At 44.3% G+C, this 19,238-nt stretch overlaps 1 protein-coding gene across 2 annotated transcripts in view; it reads right to left on the bottom strand.

The window, feature by feature from the left end:
• The window catches only part of TADA1 (transcriptional adaptor 1), a 65,286-nt gene extending 46,651 nt beyond the window's left edge, over positions 1 to 18,635 (bottom strand). The window contains exons 1-3 of one of the 2 annotated variants that reach the window (XM_040360113.1): positions 18,437 to 18,635; positions 3,099 to 3,190; positions 2,348 to 2,413 (exon numbers count right to left, since the gene is read on the bottom strand). In XM_040360113.1, coding sequence (XP_040216047.1) covers positions 2,348 to 2,413; positions 3,099 to 3,190; positions 18,437 to 18,612 — 334 coding nt within the window. In that variant the 5' untranslated portion in view covers positions 18,613 to 18,635. The remainder of the gene's footprint in view (positions 1 to 2,347; positions 2,414 to 3,098; positions 3,191 to 18,436) is intronic. The other variant, XM_040360114.1, reaches the window with a different exon arrangement.
• Positions 18,636 to 19,238: the final 603 nt, after the last annotated feature.

Genomic DNA, 19,238 nt, shown 5'->3' with positions numbered 1-19,238 from the left:
CGTGACATTTAAACGATGCTCAATTGGTACCAAGGGGCCCAAAGTGTGCCAAGAAAATATCCCCCACACCATTACACCACCAGCCTGAACCGTTTATACAAGGCAGGATGGATCAATGCTTTCATATTGTTTACACCAAATTCTGACACTACCATTTTGGTGAGCCTTCGCGAACTGTAGCCTCAGTTTCCTGTTCTTAGCTGACAGGAGTGGCACCTGGTGTGGTCTTCTGCTGCTGTAGCCTATCTGTGTCAAGGTTTGATGTGTTGTGGGTTCAGATATGGTATTCTACATGCCTTGTTTGTAATGAGTGGTTATTAGAATTACTATTGTCTTTATATCATCTCCAACCAGTCTGCCCATTCTCCTCGGACCTCTGACATCAACAAGTCATTTTCATCCACACGACTGTCACTTACAGGATATTTTCTCTTTTTCAGACCATTTTCTGTGAACCCGAAAGATGGTTGTGTGTGGAAATTGCAGTACATCAGCAGTTTTTGAAATACTCAGACCAGCCCATCTGGTACCAACAAACATGCCACAGTCAAAGTCACCTAAATTCCATTTCTTCCACCATTCTGATGATCAGTTTTAATCTCAGCAAGTCATCATCACCAAGTCTAGATGCCTAAATGCATGGAGTTGCTGTCATGCAGAGCTGGACAGGGACAAAAATGAGGCCCTAGACTTCATCAGGGTACAGTGCACATCAGGGTACAGTGCACATCAGGGCCCATCACAGGACACGGGGCACATTGTTCATCAGCCAGCATGCAGAGCAGTGTGGGAAGCGTGTGTAATAGGTTCTCTCTCAAGTCACGCTGCGGCTGCTCTCCCCCCCCCCCATTCCGGCGGCCCCTCCTCTCTTCTCGTCCATCCCCATTTGCTTGTGACATCATCGGAGGTGGACAAGAAGAGAGGAGGGGCGGCCGGAAGCAGCCGCAGCGTGACTTGAGAGAGAACTTTATTACACACGCTTCCTGCACTACTCTGCATGCTGGCTAAATCTCGATCTACCCATCAGGCACCAGCTGTCTGCGATTGACAGGTAGATCGCCGCGGACCTCCGACCGGCCCACTGAGCCATCGGCCCACCGGGAATCTCTCGGTAGTCCCGAAGGCCAGTCCATCCCTGCTGCCATGTGATTAGCTTATTAGCAATTTGTGTTACCAAGTTATTGAACAGGTGTACCTAATAAAGTGGCTGGTGAGTGCATCTCTCTCTCATAATATAGATCAGCCTTTTTCAACCAGGGTGCCTTGAGGTCTCTTTAGGAGTGCCTTGGCAAAATGCCTTAAAATTGCCCAAAAAAATGTATACAAGCTGGAAGATGGATGAAACCTTTCAATGACATCAGCAGTTAAGGAGGATGTCAGTCACCTGCATAGCATCCTTTACTTGACCCTCCCTTTCCTCTCTCCATTAGCATTAAGGTCACATTAGCTGAGTGATGGAGAAAAACAGAGAGAAGAGAAACATTGGAATACTAGCCAATACCAGTGTGCAAAAGTGTATTTTCTTTAGGGCTGCAACTAACGATTATTTTCATAATTAGTATTGTTTCGATTAATCGGATAATGGCCTTAAAAAAAAAAAAAATATTTGCATTTTTAATTTTTTTGGGGGGCCAATTTGTTATAAAACACAAATTGCCGCAACAACACATTACATGCTTTTCTGCAGCTTCTCCATTAAAGTATATTGAACAAAAACAAAATAGCACCGTTTGGCGTTAAAAAGTCCTTGCCCTTTCCAAATACGCAGCAGCCGAAAAAAAATCATGGATGTGACCATGTCCCATAGGAAAACATGTAAATGAACTGTAGTGTGTTTCTGCAAAAAGCACCAAAAAACAGAGGTGTGACTCTGTGGCCTGAGATGTTTAGTAACATAATGGGGTTACAAAAATAAGTACAAAAAGAGCAAATAATCGCTACTGTAAGGGGTTCATTTTTTTTACTGTGGGACAGTAAAAGTAACATTTACAGTAGCGATTTCCTTTTTTATACTATAAAGGGCTAATTTTTATTTTTTTTAACCCCATTATGTTACTGGCCGATTAATCGATTATGAAAGTTGTAATCGATTATGAAATTAATCGATTAGTTGTCGATTAATCGATTAGATGTTTTGGCCCTAATTTTCTTTGGAAGAATAAATCTCCTTTAATGTTGGGTGCCTTACGGGTGGATGTTGCTGCATTTATTAGAATCATTTTTACATTTTAGAATGGGGTGCCTCGAGGCTCTCCATAATTGGAAAGGGTGACATGACTGAAAAAAGGTTGAGAATCACCGATATAGATTATATAACACACATTAAAAAAAAATAAAAAATACTTACCAGGAGAGGAAATAAGAATTTGGCAGCGAGTAAGAATAGCCAAGAGGAAATCATTGTGGGAGTGAACTGAAAATAATAAGAATAAAAAAATAAAAAAATAAATTAGTTTGATGAGTAAGCTGCTTCTCAGAGTTGAAAATATAATCCAGTTATACAAAACATGCTAAAAAACCACAGTGTTTTCCTTAGAGAACTTTAAATGTATTTCAGCTGGACCACAGCTTTAAAACACAACCCCCAAAAGATTTCTGCAACTTCAGTTGTGTGTAGTAGGGGTAGAGTGTGGCCCCCACTGTATAAAAGCCATTTTATGAAAAAAGGACAGTGATGTGACCCATTTCTTTGTATCCACACAATATAATTTTCCTAAACATTCTGCTGTCCAGTGGAAGATCTCTCCTTTCACAACAAACCCTACTGCCATTGCAGGCTGAGAGGTCAGATTTCCACAAAGTAGCCTAGTCATCCTTCATACATGTGTGTGAAGAATCCATCAGAGATGTTTGGGAAGGATGCCACTAATGGGGTTGCAGGCCTCTATAGCCTATGTGGCGCAACCACCCTAGAGGAAGCCAAATACTCTATAGTCACCCCACAGCACAGTTGTGTGCCCACCGGATAAATCAACCTCCACAGTGGTTTCAAAATGTATACAACTGAAGCCAAAGCATGAACAATATATCTGTCATATGTAAGGATATACCCCAAGAAAAGGGATGATGTGTTTTAGCGACCATTCTACACCACCTACCATTTTCTTGTGTGAGGAGCCTTCTTGCTTCAACATCAAACTCTTCTTTACTAATTTTCTGCTTGAACCAGAGCTTCAGGTTAGCCCAATATCTAGAAGAAAATGTTGAGTAAATGATTTGTATTGGGATAATGTCCACCACAGACATTAAAAAATAAAAAAAGTTAACTGACAAGATGTATAAAGTGCATCCAACACTAAAGATATCTCTATTTCTGTTGAAATAATCCTCTCACTATTCTATAAAGCTTTATAATATACATGTATCTGTTCTCTAAGGCCCCATGCACACGAGAAGCAAATGCAAACTCATCTAAACACAAGTTTTCAAACGCAAAAACCGGCGTTTAAAACGCCAGTTTTTGCCGCGAATTTTGCGGCGTTTTACCGCGTTTTACCGCGTTTGCATTTATAAGCATTTGGTTAAGAAACATCATAAGACCCTCCCTAAGCTCAAAAAACAATATTGTTTAACCATTTCAGCTATTTTGTGAGACCAGAGCAGCTGAGAGAGCAGCAGTGTACGTGTATTTAGCGTGTCACTTGCCACGTCACCTGGCCATGTCACCTGACACGTCACCTGGCCACGTCACCTGGCCACGTCACCTGGCCACGTCACCTGGCCACGTCACCTGGCCACGTCACCTGGCCACGTCACCTGACACGTCACCTGGCCACGTCACCTGGCCACGTCACCTGGCCACGTCACCTGACACGTCACCTGACACGTCACCTGACACGTCACCTGGCCACGTCACCTGGCCACGTCACCTGGCCACGTCACCTGCCACAAGTTGTGGATTGTCCACTGGCCACATTACCTGCCACATCAACTGGCCACGTCACCTGCCAAGTTGTGAATTGTCCACTTTCCACATCACCTGGCCACGCCACCTGCCACAAGTTGTGGATTGTCCACTGGCCACGTCACCTGGCTATGTCACCTGCCACGTCACCTGGCCACGTCACCTGGCCACGTCACCTGGCCACGTCACCTGGCCACGTCACCTGGCCACGTCACCTGGCCACGTCACCTGGCCACGTCACCTGGCCACAAGTTGTGGATTGTCCACTGGCCATGCCACCTGCCACGTCAACTGGCCACGTCACCTGCCACAAGTTGTGGATTGTCCACTGGCCACGTCACCTGCCACATCAACTGGCCACGTCACCTGCCAAGTTGTGAATTGTCCACTTGCCACGTCACCTGGCCACGCCACCTGCCACAAGTTGTGGATTGTCCACTGGCCACGTCACCTGGCTATGTCACCTGCCACGTCACCTGGCCACATCACCTGCCACAAGTTGTGGATTGTCCACGCCACCTGCCACGTCACCTGCCATGTCACCTGGCCACGTCACCTGCCACAAGTTGTGGATTGTCCACTTGCCATGTCACCTGGCCACGTCACCTGGCCACATCACCTACCACGTCACCAGGCCACGTCACCTGCCACAAGTTGTGGATTGGCCACTGGCCACATCACCTGCCACATCAACTGGCCACGTCACCTGCCAAGTTGTGAATTGTCCACTTGCCACGTCACCTGGCCACGCCACCTGCCACAAGCTGTGGATTGTCCACTGGCCACGTCACCTGGCTATGTCACCTGCCACATCATCTGCCACGTCACCTGGCCACGTCACCTGCCTCAAGTTGTGTATTGTCCACTTGCCACGTCATCTGCCATGTCACCTGGCCACCCCACCTGCCACAAGTTGTGGACTGTCCACTGGCTACGTCACCTGGCCACATCACCTGCCGCAAGTTGTGAATTGTCCACTTGCCATGTCACCTGGCCACGTCACCTGCCACGTCAACTGGCCACGTCACCTGCCACAAGTTGTGGATTGTCCACTGGCCACGTCACCTGGCCACGTCACCTGCCACAAGTTGTGGATTGTCCACTTGCCATGTCACCTGCCACGTCACCTGGCCACGTCACCTGGCCACGTCACCTGGCCACGTCACCTGGCCACGTCACCTGGCCACGTCACCTGCCACAAGTTGTGGATTGTCCACTGGCCACATCACCTGCCACATCAACTGGCCACGTCACCTGCCAAGTTGTGAATTGTCCACTTGCCACGTCATCTGCCACGTCACCTGCCACAAGTTGTGGATTGTCCACTGGCCACGTCACCTGCCACATCAACTGGCCACGTCACCTGCCACAAGTTGTGGATTGTCCACTTGCCACGTCACCTGACCACGACACCTGCCACAAGTTGTGGATTGTCCACTTGCCACGTCACCTGCCACAAGTGGATTATGCACTTGCCAAATCACCTGGCCACATCACCTGCCACAGGTTGTGGATTGTCCACTGGCCACGTCACCTAGCCACGTCACCTGCCATGTCACCTGGCCACAAGTTGTGGATTGTCCACTTGCCATGTCACCTGGCTATGTCACCTGCCACGTCACCTGGCCACATCACCTGCTACAAGTTGTGGATTGTCCACTGGCCACGCCACCTGCCACGTCAACTGGCCACGTCACCTGCCACAAGTTGTGGATTGTCCACTGGCCACGTCACCTGCCACATCACCTGGCCACATCACCTACAACAAGTTGTGGATTGTCCACTTGCCCCGTCACCTGCCTCAAGTTGTGTATTGTCCACTTGCCACGTCATCTGCCATGTCACCTGGCCACCCCACCTGCCACAAGTTGTGGATTGTCCACTGGCCACGTCACCTGGCCACGTCACCTGCCGCAAGTTGAGTATTGTCCACTTGCCATGTCACCTGGCCACGTCACCTGCCACATCACCTGGCCACGTCACCTGCCACAAGTTGTGGATTGTCCACTGGCCACGTCACCTGCCACGTCAACTGGCCACGTCACCTGCCACAAGTTGTGGATTGTCCACTGGCCACGTGACCTGACCACGTCACCTGCCACATCACCTGGCCACGTCACCTACCACAAGTTGTGGGTTGTCCACTTGCCACGTCACCTGGCCATGTCACCTGCCACAAGTTGTGGATTGTCCACTGGCCACGTCACCTGCCACAAGTTGTGGATTGTCCACAATGCAATACAAGCAATTACATTTTTTATGTTTTTTTTATGGTTTTTCATCATTTGCCATCATTTTTGAGATTTCTAATGTAAAAAAATAGGTCACCTTTAAAAACGCCTATAGACGAAATCGCGGCAAAACGCCGGTACCGCGTTTTGCCGCGATTTGCGTCAAACGCGAAAGCTGAATGCTTCTGAACCCAAAATTTTGGGTTTGGAAAAACGGCCCTAAACCCAACTGCTTTGAAATGCCAAAAAACGTGATTGTGTGCATGGACACATAGGATAACATTAAATGTGTTCAGGGGCAGTTGAAAAAAATGCCCAAATGCCTCTGAACTCGAGTTTAGCAGCATCTCGTGTGCATGGGGCCTAACTCTTCTATTAAAGAGCCTTTCCTATCCTTTGATTATCACACACGTTTCAGTGCATGCGCAAGACGTCCTCATGACATGCATGCCAGTGATGTTGGCACATTTCCTGGTGTCCATTGCATTGTTTTCTAATGCCCTCTATTCCTGTCATTATGGAAGGCTGCCATCAATGATGACGGAATTTTTCCTCCCTTTTATATTTATTAAGGGCTGTTTTACCAGATGCATTTCCTTATATAAAGATAAGCCATATTTCTTGTATAAAATCCTGGATCCAAATGGGTGATTATAGCCTTTCTTTGGTTTCACTTTTTATTTTGGACTGTGTGTATTGTGTACTGAAATGCTGATATTAAAGCATTTGTTACCCCAACACTTCATATTCCTGATGTGTGCCTGCTGTACCATGTACTTGTATGAGAAAGTCTCCTGTCCTCTTTGTATTGCTATCTTTGTCTAAAATACCTGGGGCCGGATTCAGATACATTGGTGTATCTATCCGCCCGGCGTAACGTATCTTAGATACGTTACGCCGCTGTAACTTTGGGCGCAAGTTCCGTATTCAGAAAGAACTTGCGCCCTAAGTTACGGTGGCATAACGTATGTGGGCCGGCGTAAGCCCGCCTAATTCAAATGGGAATGTTGGGGGCGTGTTTTATTTAAATTTGCTTTGACCCTGCGTATTTTACCTTTTTTTTTAGAACGGCGCATGCGGCGTCCGTGAAAAAATCCCAGTGCGCATGCTCGAAAACCTGCCGCAAAACGTCATTGCTTTTGACGTGAACGTAAATTACGTCCAGCTCTATTCGCCAACGACTTACGCAAACGACGTCAAATTTTCAAAACTCGACGCGGGAACGACGGCCATACTTAACATTAGCTACGCCTTATATAGCAGGGGTAACTATATGCCGAAAAAAGCCTAACGTAAACGACGTTAAAAAATGCGCCGGCCGGACGTACGTTTCTAAAATCGGCGTAACTACCTAATTTGCATATTCCTCGTGCAACTAAACGGAAGCTCCACCTAGCGGCCAGCGTGAAAATGCAGCCTAAGACACTTACACCAGTCGGATCTTAGGGATATCTATGCGTAACGGATTCTCTGAATCAGGCGCATAGATACGACCGGCCGGACTCAGAGATACGCCGTTGTATCTTGTTTCTGAATCCGGCCCCTGGTGATTACCTGCTAGTTTTCTTGCATTCCTATTAAAAACTGACCACATTAAAACAGGAGAGCACACCGTGGTCAGTTCTCTAGCTATTCTGAGAACACTCTATGCTCTCCTTTAAATGATCAGACTTACCCCATGCTGCACAACCATTCACTGGGAAGCTCAGTGTGCTGCCGCTTCTCTGCCCCCTCCCCCCCAGCTCTTATGCAGATAAGAACAGAGGAAATGTGATCACTTATAAAAAAAGTTTTTTTTTTTTTATAAATACCATTTTAATTTTTTATATCTATAAAAAATGTTTTGCCTTTCATTTCTATTTTAAAAGGAATGGGTTGTTTTACAAGGTGATCGTTTACAATCACTGTAAATACTTTGACTACTGCAACATTTCTCAGTGAACTCTGTGCCTTATTGTTTTATGCCTGTACATTATCTCAAAAAGAAAAAAAGAGACCAATTAAAAAAAAATGAAGGATAATCCCAGTACCTTGTTTCTTGCTACACTGGGGGATAAAATACAAACTCTTATTAAAAACTTACATACATACATAACATATATAATGCTACTTATATTTTACAATTTCATAATATGAATTGCTCTCATCTTTTGAACAATCTTCTCTTATGCAATTCCAACCGATAATTTGAAAAATTAAAAATTCAAATTAAATAATCTGCCAAGGAATCCCCATAACCTATTAATACATAGTTTTATAAACTTATACTAAAATGTTTGGAAATCATGTGTTCATTATTCATCTACATTAATGTTGCTTCATCAGCTAAAAGACTGCATTATTCTCATAAAAGGTCAAACCACTTAATTACTAAGAAATTGAGAATTTGAAAATCTTTTAATCAAAACACATGGTGCTTGGGAATGGAGCCTGGAAATCCACTGTGCTTAAAATCGCCTTCTTTTGGGCCAATTTTTTAAATCTTGAATTACCCAATCTGGGATTCCCTTTTGTTCTACGCATATGTGTCTAGCTAATGTGTTTTTTGGCAGAATATCATTTACATGTGCTAGAATCAGTCTCTTAGATTGTAATTGTTTTTCCCAACAAGCCTGTATTAAAGGGGTTGTAAAGGTAATTTTTTCTCCCCCTAAATAGCTTCCTTTACCTTAGTGCAGTCCTCCTTCACTTACCTCATCCTTCCATTTTGCTTTCCTTAACCACTTCCAGACCTGCGCACAACGATGTACGTCCTTTTTTTAAAGATGGATATCTTGGTAACGGCAGCAGCTGCTGCCACAACCGAGGTATCCATCTTTAGTGTGTGCGGTCCTGTACACGATAACGGCGGTCTTCGCGGCAGATTCCCTGCGAGATCGCCGTTATCGGTGGCGGGAGAGGGGCCCCCCCTCCCGCCGCTCTCCGCCGCTTACCGGAGCCGTCGGTAGCGGCGGAGGAGATCGGGTGCGCTCAGCTGCTGACGAGACTGAAGAAAAAATCACCTTCACCCGTCCCCATAGCTCTGCTGGGCGGAAGTGACGTCAAAACGTCAGTCCCGCCCAGCCTCTTAAAGAAAATTTTTTTTTTGTCATTTGAAGAAATGACAGTTTCAATTTTTTTTTTTCTTGCATTTTAGTCTAATTATGAGATCTGAGGTCTTTTTGACCCCAGATCTCATATTTAAGAGGACCTGTCATGCTTTTTTCTATTACAAGGGATGTTTACATTCCTTATAATAGGAATAAAAGTGATCAAATTATTTATTTATTTTCAGTGTAAAAAGTAATAAAATAAATAAAAATAAATAAGAAAACAAAAAAAAAAATTTTTTAAAACGCTCCGTCCCGACGAGCTCGCGCGCAGAAGCGAACGCATACGAAAACAGTGTTCAAATCACACAAGTGAGGTATCGCCGCGATCGTTAGAGCGAGAGCAATAATTCAACCTATAGAATTTTTTAAATGTCGCCTATCGAGATTTTTAAGGGTAAAAGTTTGACGCCATGCCACGAGCGGGCGCAATTTTTAAGCGTGACATGTTGGGTATCATTTTACTCGGCGTAACATTATCTTTCACAATATATAAAAAAAATTGGGCCAAATTTATTGTTGTCTTATTTTTTTAATTAAAAAAAGTGAATTTTTTCCAAAAAAAGTGCGCCTGTAAGACTGCTGCGCAAATACGTTGTGACAAAAAGTATTGCAATGACCACTATTTTATCTAGGGTGTTAGAAAAAAATATATATATATATAATGTTTGGGGGTTTTAAGTAATTTTCTAGCAGAAAAAACTGTTTTAGTCTTGCAAACACCAAATCTGAAAAACACCTAAGGTCTGGAAGTGGTTAAGGGGTTGTAAAGGTAAAAAAAAAAAAAAAAAAATCCCTAAATATCTTCCTTTACCTTCGTGCAGTCCTCTTACCTCATCCTTCAATTTTGCTTTTAAATGTCCTTATTTCTTCTGAGAAATCCTCACTTCCTGTTCTTCGGTCTGTAACTACACACCATAATGCGACACTTTCTCCCTGGTGTGGAGAAAGCCTCTTGAGGGGGGAGGGGGTGAGCAGGAGTGTCAGGACACCCACTAACACACAGCTCCTTTATCTGCAAAGTAGATAGCGTCCTAACCCTCCCAGGAAGTGAGAATTTCTCAGAAGAAATAAGGACATAAGCAAAATTGAAGGATGAGGTAAGTGAAGGAGGACTGCACTAAGGTAAACGAGGCTATTTAGGGATTTTTTTTTTACCTTTACAACCCCTTTAACCACTTAAGGACCGCCTCCTGCACATTTACGTCGGCAGAATGGCACGGCTGGGCACATGCACGTACAGGTACGTCCTGTGCTAGTACCCAGCTGTGGGTCGCGGGCGCGCTCCCGCGACCTTGTCCGAAGCTCCGGGACCTGATCGCCGCTGGAGTCCCGCGATTGGTCCCCGGTGCTGAAGAACGGGGAGAGCTGTGTGTAAACACAGCTTCCCCGTTCTTCACTGTGGCATCGATCATGTGATCCCCTTTATAGGGATACACAATCAATGACGTCACCCCTACAGCCACACCCCCCTACAGTTAGAAACAGACATGAGGTCACACATAACCACAAGGGGGCGCTGAAGGGGTTAACTCCCAAACTGCAATTGTCATTTTCACAGTAAACAATGCATTTTAAATGCATTTTTTGCTGTGAAAATGACAATGGTCCCAAAAATGTGTCAAAATTGTCCAAAGTGTTCGCCATAATGCCGCAGTCACGAAAAAAAAAATAAAAATAAAAATAAAAATAAAAAAATAAAAAAAAAAAAAAAATCGCTGATCGTCGCCATTGGTAGTAAAAAAAAAAAAAAAAAATTATAAAAATGCAATAAAACTATCCCCTATTTTGTAAACGCTATACATTTTGCGCAAACCAACCGATAAACGCTTATTGCGATTTTTTTTACCAAAAATGGGTAGAAGAATACGTATCGGTCTAAACTAAGGGAAACATATGTTTTTTTTATATATTTTTGGGGGATATTATAGCAAAAAGTAAAAAAATATTGCATTTTTTTCAAAATTGTCGCTCTATTTTTGTTTACAGCGCAAAAAGTAAAAACCGCAGAGGTGATCAAATACCACCAAAAGAAAGCTATTTGTGGGGGGAAAAGGATGAACCTGGCGAGCACTCTCGCATGGTGTTTTCAATCAACCAATGAATGAGCCGAGAAGCCTGGGCGTTCACGGCGCGGGACTTTCGAAGGGTCAGGTAAGTAAACGGGGGCTCAGGGGGGGGGGTGCTAATGCCGAGATATTTTTTCACCTTAATGCATAGAGATGGATGGAGGTGGAGATGGATTTTCTGCATGTTAGTACCAGGTCGCCATCCTCAGGATTACCCCACCAGGAGGTTCAGTAGCAGATATAGCAGGTAGGGATAAGCACAAGTGTAGTCAGTAAACAAGCCAAAGGTCAGTAAACAGTGATCGCAGGTAGGAATCAAGCAAAACGGCAGTTGAGGTACACGCCAAAGGTTGATAACAAGTGGTTGCAGGTTGAGGTCAAAAGCCAAAAGTTTGGTATGAGTGGTAGCGAAGATACAGACAAGAGTGGCAAAAGCGAGATATTGGTTGGCGAGAGCACAAAATTCTGGCAAAAGCATTGCTTAAAGCGGGAGTTCACCCATTTCTTAAAAAAAAAAATTTTCCCTTAGATTCCTGCTCGTTTGGTCTAGGGGAATCGGCTATTTGTTTTAAAATATGAGCAGTACTTACCCGTTTTCGAGATGCATCTTCTCCGTCGCTTCCGGGTATGGGTCTTCGGGAATGGGCGTTCCTTCTTGATTGACAGTCTTCCGAGAGGCTTCCGACGGTCGCATCCATCGCGTCACTCGTAGCCGAAAGAAGCCGAACGTCGGTGCGGCTCTATACTGCGCCTGCGCACCGACGTTCGGCTTCTTTCGGAAAATCGTGACGCGATGGATGCGACCGTCGGAAGCCTCTCGGAAGACTGTCAATCAAGAAGGAACGCCCATTCCCGCAGCCCATACCCGGAAGCGACGGAGAGGATGCATCTCGTAAACGGGTAAGTACTGCTCATATTTTAAAACAAATAGCCGATTCCCCTAGACAAAACGAGCAGGAATCTAAGGCTAAAAAGTGCTCTCAAAGGGTGAACCCCCGCTTTAAGTAAAAAGTTCATGGGAGGAGCAAAGAGTTCAAGAAAAACAGGTTTCAAGGCAACATCATTGAAGAAATTGTCCAGGGAGCTGTCCAGCATCTCAGGTGGCTCAGTAACACGAGGCATCACCAGACACAGCAGAGTTTAGAGGTTCAGACCCTAAATCCTAGGGAATATCCTAGGGAATATTTACATGTTTTAGGAGGTACTTGTGATTTTTTTACATTTAATACTTTTCGTGGGAACTAGAAAGGGAGGCAGGATGTAGTTATAGTCAGTTCTTAGAATATGCTCAGATACCGTATTTATCGGCGTATACCGCGCACTTTTTCCCCCTTAAAATCAGGGGAAAATTGTGGGTGCGCGATATACGCCGATACCCGCTTCCCACGCTGTTTGACCGCCGCCGCCGACATATACCGAGCGCGGTAAGTGAACCAACAATGCACCAGCTTAAAGGAACCTACTGTATTTTTCGGACCATAAGGCGCACTTAAAATCCTTTCATTTTCTCAAAAATCGGCGGTGCGCCTTATGTATGGTTGTATTGAGCATTACAGACATACTTGATAGGTTTACAGCATCCACTTACATGTAAATAGTAGGAGATCCGGCATGTAGATCATGGAAATAGTCTCTACTGTAACGTCTTTCCGCACCAGATGTAAGCTGTAAAATGCTCCTATGCCCCTCTATGTCGAACCGTCCGTATAGCAGTGAAACTAGCTGGTACGGTGACACTGTTGAAAGCGAGGCATGGTGTGCAGCGTGAGCCACGGTGACGTCACTGGAATGCGACGGCATTTCGGAGCTGGCGCTTGCGTGTGACAGAGGTGTGTGCATTCATTCATTCATTTTCTATACCCGTGTGCGCCTTATAACCCGGTGCGCCTTATGTATGGAAAAAAACCTGTTAACAGGCGCTCAATGATAGTGCGCCTTATATCCCGGTGCGCCTTATGGTCCGAAAAATACGGTATTTAGAAAATAAAAAACAAACCTTTACAACCCCTTTAAGGCAAAAACCTACAGAGCCGGTTCACACAGAGGCGACTCAGCAGCCTGACAAGTCGCGGTCCGCAGTAGTCAATGGAACCGTTCTAATAGGAGCAACGCAAGTCGCTCCGACTTAGGAAAAGGTTCCTGTACAACTTTGGGGGCGACTTGCATTGACTTTAAAGGAAAAAAATTTTTTGCCTAAAATTAATGTCTGCAAGGTAGACAGACAGAATAGTGTAATGATTCTGTTAAAAAACGAGTAAATACCTATTAAATTCCTTCATCTATATCACCTCTGGCGTTCTAGTTTCTGTTCTCTTATTCACTTCCTGATTTGCGGCGCTCGTTCATGCAAGAACTACATTTCCCAGTATGAATTGCGGCACGCCCAGTAATTCACACCTCCTTGAAGTCTCTAACACGTGGAGAACGTCCTGCCGGACATATATAGTTCCCAGGAGGGGGTGAGCAGGTTACTGACCACCGCAGTAAAGCCTCCCTTCATGGTGGTGAGTAACAATCAGACAAGCAGGAAGTTAACAGAACAGAGAAGAAATAGAGCAACTTCTGAGCAAAAACTAACAATGAGGAAGTGAAAAGAGGAATGTCTGTAGGTAAAGGATGCTTATTATGAAAAAAAAAAATTCTTTACAACCCCTTTAATACAGAAGTCATTTTGCAAGTTGCCTCTCAAGTCGCCTTGAAATCGCCTTGCCGAGTCACCCCCAAAGTCGTGCTTGCTGCCTGTGTGTGAACCGGCTCTCAGCCTTTTAGAATTGCTTTAACCACTAGAACTCTAGAAGGTTTAACCCCCTTCATGACCTGGCCATTTTCTGCTATTCAGCACTGCTATACTTTAACTGGAAATTGCTTGGTCATGCAAGGCTGTACCCAAATGAAATGGATATCATTTTTTTTCACACAAATACAGCTTTCTTTTGGTGGTATTTGATCACTGGGTTTTTTACTTTTTGCTGTATAAATGAAAAAAGACTGAAAATGTTGGAAAAAATAAATAAAAACACAATATTTTATACTTTCTATTAAAAAAATATCCAATAAAATCGAATTTCTTCATGAATGTAAGCCAGAAATTCTGCTACATGTCTTTGGTATTTTTTTTTTCTTTTTTCTTTTTTTTTTACCAATCTGTGAAAGTTATAGCGTGTACAAACAATGAGAGAAATATATATATATATTTTTTTTTACAGCGCACAAAAAAAAAAAATGTGCTGAAAAACCTTGGCTTATACGGTACATAGTGTGCAAGGATTAGGCCTCTTGCACACTATACTCCTGTTTGAGCATATACTTTTTCAGGCTTTTTTTATGTATTTGCGCGTATTTTCGAGCATATGCGTTTGCGCAAACTTAGTCTTGCGTTTTTTTGGGGTTTTTTTAAGTGAAGAATACACAGCGCTTGTTTACGCGCCTGTGTGCATAGGCACATTACAATTAAAAGGCTGTGTTTTAGCCCAGTAAAAAAATAAGCTGTGCTGAGCATTTTCAAGCTGCAGTGTGCAAGAGGCCTACATTTTTGTGCATTTTCACGAAAATGTCCAAGAATGCATACATGCGCAAATACAAAAATAGTCTGAAAAAGTAGATGCTCAAACTGGAGTATCGTGTGCAAGAGGCCTTATTATAGAAATAGAGAACTCCGGCGCTGTCAGATGGACTGGGGAGGAACTGCAGCAGCACCTGTGAATCTGATCCTAACAGAAAAAGTGATAATAATGTGAAGTATGGTAGCTGCGCTATGGGGGAGGGAATGCGAAGGGGAAGTGAAAAGGGAATGCGAAGTAAAGGGATCGTGGGCGAAATAAACAGTGAAAAAAGGAGGTATCTAATGATACTACAATGAACAGTACAGATCAAAGTGAACAAACACCTATAATCCTGTAAATATTTTAACAGTGCAAATACATAGTAAAATGGCTACTACATATACAAACACCAAAACTAGCATAAAATAAGTGGAAAGTGCAAAACTATCAAAAATCACACATGTGATAAAGTCCTGTCCATAAATAAGGATCAAATCTAGCAGTCCAGTCATTCCTCCACATAACAGTGTCTATATGAAACACCTCCACCCAAAATGCAACGTGCCCAAATGAAATCTTCAGTGATGACACCTCTGAGTGTGCTGGCAGCTCACCTCACGGCTGTTTATCCAAACAGCTAACAGAGATACTGATCGCAGCTGGATGAGTGGGCTGAAAAACACCTCCTCCTGATTTCTAAGACAGCTCTCAGCGGTCAATGTGTGTCATGGGAAAGAGAAGATATATGCAATGCATATATCGTGACACTGTGAGGGAACCTCGAACAGGTAAAGATTTGAGAAAATACACTCACATGAACGAAAGGACAGCAGGCATAAATCCACGAGTGCCGAACTTGTATCCTCCTCAGAGTGTCAGCTCTACAGATGAGAGTGTAATCTGATCCTCATACATCCAAATGGCAAGGCTCAATGTATCATAGGAGCATTAGGAAGAGTGAAAAAGAGACCATAGCGTGACTCCATATAACGGATAAATGTAATAAAAAACAGATAAAAAAACTCACATTTAGGTAGTGAAGTAGAATAAAACATCCACGAGCGCCGAACTTGTATTAAAACTTCAGACTCTGTCTGTACCCGGTGCTCCAATCCCTACATATCGTCACATCACGTGACTTCATCCCCATTCATGTGAGTGCATTTTCTCAAATCTTTACCTGTTCGAGGTTCCCTCACAGTGTCAGGCTATATGCATTGCATATATCTTCTCTTTTCCATGATACACATTGGCCGCTGTGAGCTGTCTTAGAAGTCAGGAGGAGGTGTTTTATCAGCCCACTCATTCAGTTGCGAACAGTATCTCTGTTAGCTGTTTGGACAAACAGCCGTGAGGTGAGCTGCTAGCACACTCAGGCCCCGTACACACGACAGAGGAACTCGACGTGCTTGGCACGTCGAGTTCCTCGTCGAGTTTTGGGATGAAGCCGCCGAGGAGCTCGGCGGGCCGCCTTCTCCCATAGAACAACGAGAAAATAGAGAACATGTTCTCTATTTTCTCGTCGAGTTCCTCGGCGGCTCCATCGAGCCAAAACTGTACAGACGACAGAGTTTCTCGGCAGAATCCGGGTTTTGACCGAGTTTCTCAGTGAATTCTGCCGAGAAACTCTGTCGTGTGTACGGGGCCTCAGAGGTGTCATCACTGAAGATTTCATTTTTGCACGTTGCATTTTGGGTGGGGGTGTATAGACACTGTTCTGTGGAGGAATTACTGGACTGCTAGATTTGAACCTTATTTATAGACAGGACTTTATCACATGTGTGATTTTTTTTATAGTTTTGCACCTTTTTCCACTTATTTTATGCTAGTTTTGGTGTTTGTATATGTAGTAGCCATTTTACTATGTATTTTCATTGTTAAATCTTTACAGGATTATAGGTGTTTGTTCACTTTCATCTTTATTGTTCATTGTAGTATCATCAGATACCTTTTTTTTTTTTCATTGTTTAGTTCACACACGATCCCTTTACTCTTCCCATTCCCTCCCCCACAGCGCAGCCACCATACTTCACAAGAGGCCTTATTGCTTATAAAAGTGTTCACTATTAGAAGCAATAGTTTAAGCTGTCATGAACGGCTTTTATTCATGGCAGCTTGTGCAATTGGCAAACAGCTAATCACATGGTACAGGGTGCTGAGATTGGCCCAAGTACCATGTGATAGCCGTGGGCCAATAACCTTATCACAATAGTAAGAAAAACAACCATTCGCAACTTTTTTTTTTTTTTAACAGTGTAATCATGTGATTGCTCTGACCAATCACATGATACCAGAGGCTGGTGTTCTGCCGAGATGTGTCCCCCTGGTGGATAATGCCCGCCCTGGACTGCGCAGGCGCAGCGCTCTAGCTCCGAAAATTACCGAACATGAAGAGCTGTAGATGGCGCCTGCGCAATGAACAGGGCATTGTGACAGTCGTTGCCGCACGCTCCCGATGCTCGCTCCACTCTGCAAGGGGGGCGGGTGTATTACAATTATATTGTGTAAGGGGCGGATGCCACAAACTCCCCCCATCAACGGTGCAAAACTCGCCCTACTTTCATACATCTGCCCCCCCTTGCAGACGATATAATAGTAATACACACGCCATGCCCCCCCCGTGCCGTGTGTATTACTATTATATCGCCTGCAAAGGGGGGCGGGTGTATGAAAAGTAGCGCGAGTTTTGCACTGTTGATGGGGGAGTTTGTGGCATCCGCACCTTACACGATATAATTGTAATACACCCGCCCCCCTTGCAGAGTGGAGCGAGCATCGGCAGCGTGCGGCACAGTATTGTGTCCAAGCGAATCAGAGCTGTGTTGAGCTTCGGCAATTTTCGGAGGTCCGCTGCGCCTGCACAGGACAGAGCAGGAGGTTCGCTGCGGCTGCACAGGACAGAGCAGGAGGTTCGCTGCGCCTGCACAGGACAGAGCGGGCGAAATCCGCCGGGGGACAATTCTCGGTAGGACACCAGGTAAACACAGATCGCGGTGGCGCACCAGTGCTCAGCGACAAACCAGTACATCGCATAGCCTGCAGCTGCCACACGAAATGTACCGCGGTGGGGCGGCAAGTGGTTACTGTCAGGTTAGAAGTCATTTTTAATATCTGTGGATCTTCAGATTTCACTAACATGCCACCTGGGAATCCTGCCATGAGGATCCTCATTCAGGCACGTCCTGTTATAGGGTGACAACACTCTGTCCCAGTCTCCCAGTTGTCGTCCCGTGTTGTCACCCAGTCACATGGGCTTGCAATGGAGACTACAAGTTGCTGTGTTTACAGCAAAAAAAAAAACATCATAGAGCTTTTGCTGGAGTACACCAGACATGGATGTAAAGAGGTGGCAGGAGATCAGCAGCAAAGGATGGAAATTAAGTGAAAACAAACATTTTTATTTATATAAATAGCCAAATGTGCATTGAACGCTGAGCTTTAGCAGAGTAAATGCCGTTCAGTTGGGGTTTTCGTCTAATTAAAATACATGACTAGAGAGACGCTGAGCTCTCCGCTAACACATCGGTAGGCGTATCTACTCCAGACCGGGGATGTGCAGGCCTCCCGGTACTCGTACAATAAGAGAAGACAAATCACTCACTGCTTCACGTTTTCACCCAGCGCTTCACTCAGACTCTTCTTGGCCGCCTCCAATTCGCTCACAAACGTCGCCATTACCGGACACAAAATATACAAATGATTCCACAAGACTCTGCTCAGCCCGACCGCGTCGGCCAGCTGATGATGAGCATCATAAAACCAAACACAGACAGACATACAGGGACTTCGAAGGCGCAATCAAATTTCGGCGCGGGAGGGAACGGCAAACAAAAAGTAGAAAGACAAAAAAAAAACATTGAATACAAAATCTTTATTGCAAAAGAACAAATACACCAAGCTTAGTATAACTATTGACAGGATGCTAAAAAATAAAATTTAAAAAATTAAAAAAGCTTGTACTAAAGTAGCACACAAATCTTGATGTGAAATAAAAAACCTTTATAATTTCTTACATTTTATTGTGCAGACTTTGAGTTAGGGTTGCCACCCTTTCTTCAAGTCAAACTCGAACACTTCAGCGTTGCACAGAATTTTATTTTCATAGTATGCTTGGATAAACTATGCATATATGTTGCTATTAAATAACATTTCTAATCATATGGAGTTAATTACAAGAGTCCCCCTTTACATCAGAGTCCACAGAGTTTCCCCTTTTACATCTGAACTCGCAGAGTTCCCTTTCACTGTAAGGGGGGGACTCCTTTCAGTGAAAAAAGTAATTTCAGCTAAAAAATGTTTTTCCTTTAGTGACCCTTTAAAACACAGTCAGGAGGCCGAGGGCATCAAAAACCACAGCAGTGGTAGCTGATAATAGCATGGCTGTTTTGTACAACGTCACTACA

Source organism: Rana temporaria, chromosome 7, assembly GCF_905171775.1.
Source record: "Rana temporaria chromosome 7, aRanTem1.1, whole genome shotgun sequence".
In the NCBI taxonomy this organism is placed as follows: Eukaryota; Metazoa; Chordata; class Amphibia; order Anura; family Ranidae; genus Rana; species Rana temporaria.
The sequence above is the reverse complement of the archived record's forward strand: the minus strand, read 5'-3'. Positions and strand labels throughout refer to the sequence as shown.